The following is an 8447-nucleotide window of genomic DNA, read 5'->3' as shown; positions in this document are numbered from 1 at the left end:
CTTCTTGGTTGAAAATTCATCTTTTTGGTCCAAAAATAATTATACCTGGTAAAAAGTTGAATCGCTTGATTAAAAATGCAGTTTTTTAATGAACACTTATAATTTCAGTTTAAAAATTGTTTCATATTGTACTCAATGTGATACCTACAATAATTATATTGAAAATCATTTATTCTCCAATTATTCCCTTATTTCTTGGCGAAAGTCGATCCACATTGCAACAAAAATAATTTTTTTATATAGCTTTATTCTTTTTGTTAAAAATTCAAGTTTTTGTAGAAAAGTGAACTATTTTGTTAATACTATTATTTTCTTAAATTAATCTATTTAACTCAAAATTTAACCATTTAAATTTTGATTGAAAATCAATTTTTTAAAAGCTAATAATGGATCTATTTTGTTGAAAATTCATCTTTTTAGTGGAAAATTAATCTTCTTGGTCGAAGATGAACAGTTATCAATTTAGTTGAAAATTCGTTTCATATTGTACTGAATATGATAAGCGAAATAATTTTATTTAAAATAATTTACTCTCTTGCCTATTTCTGGCCTGAAAGTTTGATCCACATTATTAAAAAAATTATTTTTTAAGGTAGCTTTATTTTTTTTATTAAAAATTCATCCATTTTGTAAAAAAGTAAATTATTTTCATAATATCATTATTTTATTAAATTAATCTTTTTAACTGAAAACTTAACCATTTAACTTTTGGTTGAAAAACGATTTTTTTCATTTAATAATGGATCTATTTTGTTGAAAATTCATATTTTTTGTGGAAAGTTAATCTTCTTGGTTAAAAACTCAACTTTTGGATCAAAAAATTAACTATACTTGGTAGAAATTTGAACCACTTGAATACAAATTTATTTTTTCAAGAACATTCATCACTGTAGTTGAAAATTCGTGTCTTATTGTGCTCAATATGATAACCGCGCGCGTCCGAACGTGCTCGACCAGCGCTGGTGGTCCGAGAGCGGTTACAAAAAAATTAATAACTTTTGAACTACTGCAAAATACAAACTTTTTTCAACAACATTTTCGTAATAGATTGTAAAATCTATTGGCACGTGTAAGAATTCTTTAACAGACAAGGAAATTTAATTAAGTTTCAATTGTGGTAAACAAACGATTATTTAAACAATTAAAAGATGTTTTCTACTACTGAGAAATTTTTTAGCGTAAAGTATACTTCGAAACGAAAATTTTTATAACGCTATTATTGAATTTTGATAAAACGTTCGCGATTAATCCATTTTGAACAAAAACTATCAAGAACCTTGATTGTCAAAAACTTTAAAAAAATTTTTGTTGCAAAAATATTTTATGAGAGTTATTTTGATATAAAAAGGAATCAAAAACTGTATAAAACGATTGAAAATAGAACTATCAATCTAAAAGTGGCACACTTGAGAGGTTTTGACCCTAAAGTAAATGGAAGCGCATCCAGAGGCAGACTGAAGATAGAATATTTACCCAGTGGGCACAAAATTTGGCGACGTCCTTACGACATCTTTACGGCACCTTGATGAGAATTTAACGACATGCTATGTCCATGTCGTTAAGTCGTCTTTGCGATATCGTAAATATGTCGTATGATCTGGCGATGTCTCTACGATATCGTAAAGACACTGTAAAGACATGGACATAGGATGTAAAGTTGTCGTAAAGATGTCGTAACGATGTCGTAAAGACGTCGCCAAATTTTGTGCCCACTGGGTAGAATCTCCAAATGAGGCCTTAACTCGAGGATACGCGAAGTAAGCTAAAAAGGTACGCCAGTAGAAACTGAGGCTACTATTTTTCGTCGTGAGTTTCTTGTTGTAAAAAAAGTTTTTGCAAACGGTCATAAATTGTTTTTAGCGTTTGCTTTCAAAAAGGGGCGATCATAGACTACGAGGAGCAATTCAAGTCACTTTTTAACCCCTCTACCTATATAGATGTTACGTCGTTTATGTCTATTCCTTTTCAAATTAAAAGAAAACAAAAAATTATTAGATTGTTATACTTTTTAGAAATCATCTCAGAAATTATGCACGATTTAAGTTGGCTCGGTTCGCTCGGATGCACTTTAGGATTTTGCGCTTATTCGAAAAGGAAATACGCCATGAATTTTTTTAAACACTTTAATGTAAAATCACGTGGCTTGAACTCGAAACCCCTTTTCCATGTAGATCAACGTGGCCTGTCATCGTCCTCCCATAAAGGAACCAGTTGGGCAAAGAAAACCTCCTTTAGAAGATAATTTGTCGTAACGATGTCGTAAAGACGCCGCCAAATTTTGTGCCCACTGGGTTTGCTTGACGTTCATGATGGGTTGGATCTGTTTCTCTTTTAGGATATGTTTAAGAATAATTCTGGCTACAACTGTCTTTGTCTCTATCATGGCACATGTAGAACCTAAAAAAGAAAAAAGAAGCATTTTTCATGACTGAAATATCATCCTGAATTCAAAAGTCAATTTTTTTAGTCAATTTCAAATTTTGTGAAGTGGCGAAACTTGTTAAATAAATTATTTTTTGAATATACACGATATAAAGCAACTGACTAGAGTGTGTGGTGGTTAAAAAAATCTTACCGAATAACCTCCAGAAGGGTCAATAAATTCATCACCACAAAACATTAGAAGGTGAGGAATCTTTGAAACTAAACGCGGAGAATTTTGCGAATGAAGTAAAGGAGCTCATCACTCAATACGGAAGCGATCCCAGCGGTAACAAAATTTGACGGTTTTACGACATGGTTACGACATGGTTACGACATCTTTACGACATTCTATGTCCATGTCGTTTCGATGTCTTTGCGATATCGTAAATAAGTTGTATGATCTGACGATGTCTTTACGATATCGCAAAGACACCGAAACGACATGGACAAAGGGTGTCGTAAATTTGTCTTAATGATGTCGTAACAATGTCGTAACGATGTCGTAACGATGTCGTAAGGACGTCGCCAAACTTTGTGCCCACTGGGAAGAATTTTTATAACTGGAATCAAAGTCAATTACATCTAGAGATGCATTTAGGCCAAACATTAGCATTTGAAGGTACAAAACAAGTAGAATGTATAGTTCAATCTTTTTTTCTACTAATTAAAACTATAAAATATCAGCACGATTTCAGCGAATTGAGAGCTTCTATATCCACTTTCTTCGAATTAAAAGAAAAAATAAGAAAGTTTGGAACCACTGGGGAAGAAACAATTTTTTGGCTTATAAATTTCTCTCTAGATACATAAAAATATTTAAAGCTTGCGTCAGGCAAATTTGTTTACTTTTTAGAATTTTTAGTAATAAAAGTATTTTTTCGTGTACTGAAAATTCTCAATGCACAAATCAACGAATTTTTTTTTGTAATTTCACTTCGTGTAAAAATGTTTTTCAACTAAATCAAAAAAAGAAGTTCCTTTTATGAATGGATATTTTCAAATCGAACCAATATTTTAGAATGTTTTCAAATAATATTTTAGCGGCTTAATGATAAAAGATAAAGAGTTTTTTAGAATTGCTCGAGGGATTTAATAAATCTGTTATGATAAGTAGAGAACCAAAAGTAGGAATCGGACGGCACATATTCATTACATAAAAAGTAATTTTAACAATAAATGAAAAAATTATTATATAAGGGATACAAGGAAGGATAAGTGAAGCCCGTGCGGAAATAATTCCTGGCAGACTGGAATTATTCTAGCGCCACTAATGGATTATTCGTAGCTGTCTGTTCACGCCGAATTAGATTGGTGCTCTTTTGGCGCTATCTATACCGACTAGATAGAAAAATCCATTACGCAGTTCTATATAGACCCACTAATGTCGCTAGCCAGAATTTGACATCACATTAAAATAAAAATTCCGTCTAAAATCTAGCTTGGTTCTAGAAAGTACTTCTATTTGGACTTTGAAAAATAAGGCGTCATTAAAAACTAATGAATAAAAGATAACAAATTACATTTATTGCAGTGCTCAAATCAAAGGAAATAGAAAAAATAAAGTTGCCTGTGTTGTCAGTGCTGTTTCATAGCGCAGATTTGTAAATTTAATTCATCACTGAATATCGATTGATCTGACGCACTATACATTATTTACTGGTGAACTATTGAATGAAAGACAAAGCTAATATAAAAAATTGTTGCTGAATAAAGACATTTTATCGTTAGGTTTTCTAGGAAAGTAATTTTCCTTTTCGTATGACATGTATCCAGTACTAATCTGCATTAAAATGACAACTTTACGACATACTATGTCCATGTCGTTAAGGTGTCTTTACGCTATCGTAAATAAGTCGTATGATCTGACGATGTCTTTACGATATCGCAAAGACAACAAAACGACATGGAAATAGGATGTCGTAAGGTTGTCCTAAAGATGTCGTAACGATGTCGTAAGGACGTCGCCAAATTTTGTGCTCACTGGGTATATAGTAAAATGAGAATTCAACGTTGAGGTTGGCTTCTGTTTCCAAAACATTTACAATTGACATTTTCTTTTTTATGAATAACATTTGGAAACATTCTGTCAAAAAAGCACATACGAGCTATATTCAATTTTTCTTACAGAAATCTGGAATTTGTTAATATTCTCAATGTAGCGCATAGTGCTTTTGTGTCAGGAATGATTTAATTATAAAAATAAGTATTAAATTTGCAATCTAGGTCGCATTTAGATCTACTAGATTGTACTAGATTCACTAGAACGCGCCAGTACCACTGTTGTAGATAGCGGCTAGTAGATTGGAGCGTTACATTTGCACACTGCCCCAACATAGTTTCTCGAGATAGCGCCAGTATAGACACGTGGCGGTCTAGGCTGGAACAGTGTTGCGCCATGATTTATTTCCACACGGGAGAAGACAAAAAAAATATACTTGGAACCAAGGCATATTAGAACTATGACAATCACTAAACAACATAATAAAGAAAAGAAGATGGTTATACGAGAAGAAATTGAAAAAATATATCCGGAAAACTGATCAGGTTTATATCCTTAAACAGTTTAAATATATTTAAGGATGCCGGGAATAACTCATAATAATCAGGTTCGTGAATATCTTAAATTATAACATACCTGAAGAACTATTATAGAGGAGGATGCAGTCGAAATAAAAAAAATGGAGGTCTGATAGTGGAAATCTCCGTTCGAGGAACAGATGTTAGTATTCTCGCCAATAACGAAAGTAAAGTATCATTTATCTCCAAACATTTTTACAGTGAAAAAATTTAGATTATTGAAACCTGCTCAAATTTTTTAATAGTGGGTGTTTCAGTTGTGGGAGAATCTGGTGATAGAATTGTGAAGCTTCGGAAGGAAGTCCTTGCTAATCTAGAATTTGGTACTGTTAGTTATGAAGGGGTCTGGTTGATACTGCTACAACTTAGACGAAAATTGGTTCTTGACGTACATTTATTAAAGCAGCGGCCGAGGGGGCACAAAATTTGGCGACGTCTTTACGACATCGTTACGACATCTTTACGACACCTTTACGACAGCCTATGTCCATGTAGTTTCGGTGTCTTTGTGATATCGCAAAGGCATCGTCAGATCATAAGACTTATTTACGATATCGTAAATACACCTTAACGACATGGACATAGGATGTCGTAAAGTTGTCGTAATGATGTCGTAACGATGTCATAAAGACTTCGCCAAACTGTGTGCCCACTGGGGGCTCAGCAGATATCTTTTTAACCACGTAAAATAAAACTTCAATATAAAAATTCTCAACGAGCAAGGTCATAGTTTGTTGGTCTGAAGTATGCAAGATTTTTCTCCATTTTTCACAAGTTTTTAAAAGAAAGTCGTATGTTTTTATCAGTTCCAGATTTTTTATTTATTTAACATTATAAAATTTAGTTATTGGATGTCTTTGGCAATCTTTTCGCAATTTCTATCGTAATTGGTTCAACAGGATGAGTTAAGATATCAACTCTTTGCTTAATGCTTATGATTGGTTGAATGTGTTTCTTTTTTAATTTATATTTAAGAAGAATTCTGGCTACAAATGTCTTCATCTCCATCATGGCTTGTGTAGATCCTAAAAACGAATAAAAATCAATTTTTATATGTAAAATATTATCTTGAGTTCAAAATAATATTTTTCCCATTAATATTATTAAAATATCAACCTATGCACTTTCTTGGTCCAGTACCAAAGGCCAGATAACAGTTTGGATTCCGTTTTGCGACTTCTTCAGGAAGAAATCTATCAGGATCAAATTTCAGTGGATCAGGCCAATATTTTTCGTCGCGCTGAACCTTTGCTATAAAGCACAAAGCGGTGGTACCTTTCGGTAATGTGTAGTCACCTGAAAATAAAATTATCGTTGTTATAAATAATTAGATATTCACTAAAAAATATCTCTAAAAAATGAAACGATAACCAACCTATTTCAAGATCTTCTTCTACTTGTCGTAAAACGAACGCTGCGGGAGGAAGCAGTCTCATTGTTTCTTGAATGACTCTTTCTGTATATTTCATTTCTTTTAAGTCTTCACTCGTTACAGAAACGTTTTCTGGAATTAACTCACCGTAAACATGCTTTAACTCGTGATATAATTTTTCCTAAACACAATCAGTTATCAATTAATATTTACAATTCTTCAATTCTCGATTTTTTAAATTTCCAAATTTCAAACGCCTAAATTTAAATAGTACAATTTTTAAGGTTTGAACTTTTAATTAAAAACAGGTTATTTGAATAACTTTAAATATTTGTTTATCCTGGTTAAATTGAAAGAGGACTAAAAAGCTAATCTAGTTACCTGAAAAAATTTTTTCAAATGAGTTTTAATATTTGGTTTATCTTTGAAAAGTCTTTAAAAAAATTTTTTTTAACAGAACCTTGGATTGCTAGTCAGGTGTTATTCCCTTGAGCTACTAGAGAGACCGAAAAAGGCATCGTTTTTCAGAAATATACGCAATATTTTGCCAGGTATTACGTGTTAATGTCATACAAATTTTTCAAGGAATCTGTATTATCATTGGAGAGATGGTAATCGTCGATAAATGTAGATATATTTTTACCCAGCACGAAAACAGAACTCATTGAGCACAAAATTTGGCGACGTCCTTACGACATCGTTACGACATCTTTACGACAACTTTATGACGTCCTATGTCCATGTCGTTAAGGTATCTTTATGATATCATAAATGTGTCGTATGATCTGACGATGTCTTTACGATATCGCAAAGACACCGAAACGACATGGACATAGGATGTCGCAAAGTTGTCGTAAAGATGTCGTAGCGATATCGTAAGGACGTCGCTAAATTTTGTGCCCACTGGGAAATCACCACTATCGATCTGAGTTACCTCTTTAAATAACAGAAAATTCTTAACGTATTTTCAGGCTAGATGAAGCGGTAAATTAAAAATTGTTCAAAATAAATTTTTTTTGAAGAAGGATCTTCTTCTTCGCTCGGCCGGAAATTGAACCTCACAACTGTCGATTGTCGGTCGGGTGTTATTCTTCTTAGGCTACTAGAGAGACCGAAAAAAGAATCCTCTTTCAGAAATACACTTCTTTCGATTTTTCCAGCAGCTCAAGGGAAAATTGTATGATTTCTTTAGGGCCTGAAATGTTGCAGTCAGATAGTTTACTTTCCAAGAAAAAATGACCAATTTTCTAATGTAAGATTTAAAAAAGTATAAAACATGAGCTACAATGTTTATTTAAACTATTATTTTTTACTTGATAAATGATCGAAATTTCTATTTATTCATTATAGTCTTTACAACAATTCTTTTTTGTTTAAAAATTAACTTTTTTGTAGAAAATTTATCTTTTTTTTTGTAAAAATGTAACCTTCTTTGGTTGAAAGTGCAGTTGTCAGATATAAAATTTATCTTTTACGGTGTAAAACGAATATTTTTGTTGGAAGTTCTCCTTTGAGAAGCTTAAAATTAAAATGTTTTGTAGAAAGTTCCTATCTTTGACTCTAAAATTCAACAATATTTGGTCAACACTTGACTGTTTAACAAATTCCGCCCAATATCTGCAAATTTAATTATTTGGTTAAAATTCCAACTGTTTCATAGAAAACTAACTTTCTTGCTAAAAAATGAAATATACATATATTGTAGAAAATTGGTCTTTTTGGCTAGAAAATTCAACTATTTGGTAGAAAATGCAACTGTCTTGTAGAAAATTAATTTTTTAATTAAAATTTTACTATTCCATTTTAGTTTAAAAATATATATTTGTTAGTGTAAAACTCATCTTGGTTAAAAATTCAACTAATTTTAGAAAACTACTCTTTTAAGCGTAAAAATGTTAATTTTTAGATGCAATTTTTTCTTCTTTGACTAGAAACTCTTTCTTATTTGGAAATTTAATTTTTTTGTACATTGGTACAGTCTGTCAAGTTAAAGCGTGGGTGGCTTTACTCGCAGTCGATAAGGTGTATCGACATGATTTTGGTGTCAAAATATTAAGAAGAGCTCCCTCTTTCA

The 8447-nt window shown here is 31.9% G+C and overlaps 1 protein-coding gene across 1 annotated transcript in view; it reads right to left on the bottom strand.

Moving 5' to 3' along the window:
- Positions 1-5797: 5797 nt before the first annotated feature.
- LOC117180644 (cytochrome P450 4C1-like) overlaps positions 5798-8447 on the bottom strand; it is a 3413-nt gene continuing 763 nt past the window's right edge. Inside the window, exons 2-4 of the mRNA XM_033373133.1 lie at positions 6377-6554; positions 6118-6297; positions 5798-6026 (exon numbers count right to left, since the gene is read on the bottom strand). Of these exons, the coding sequence (XP_033229024.1) occupies positions 5842-6026; positions 6118-6297; positions 6377-6554 (543 nt within the window). The 3' untranslated portion in view covers positions 5798-5841. The remainder of the gene's footprint in view (positions 6027-6117; positions 6298-6376; positions 6555-8447) is intronic.

Source organism: Belonocnema kinseyi, chromosome 9 (assembly GCF_010883055.1).
Source record: "Belonocnema kinseyi isolate 2016_QV_RU_SX_M_011 chromosome 9, B_treatae_v1, whole genome shotgun sequence".
NCBI classification, from domain to species: Eukaryota; Metazoa; Arthropoda; class Insecta; order Hymenoptera; family Cynipidae; genus Belonocnema; species Belonocnema kinseyi.
This window is presented reverse-complemented; position numbering and strand designations above follow the sequence as displayed.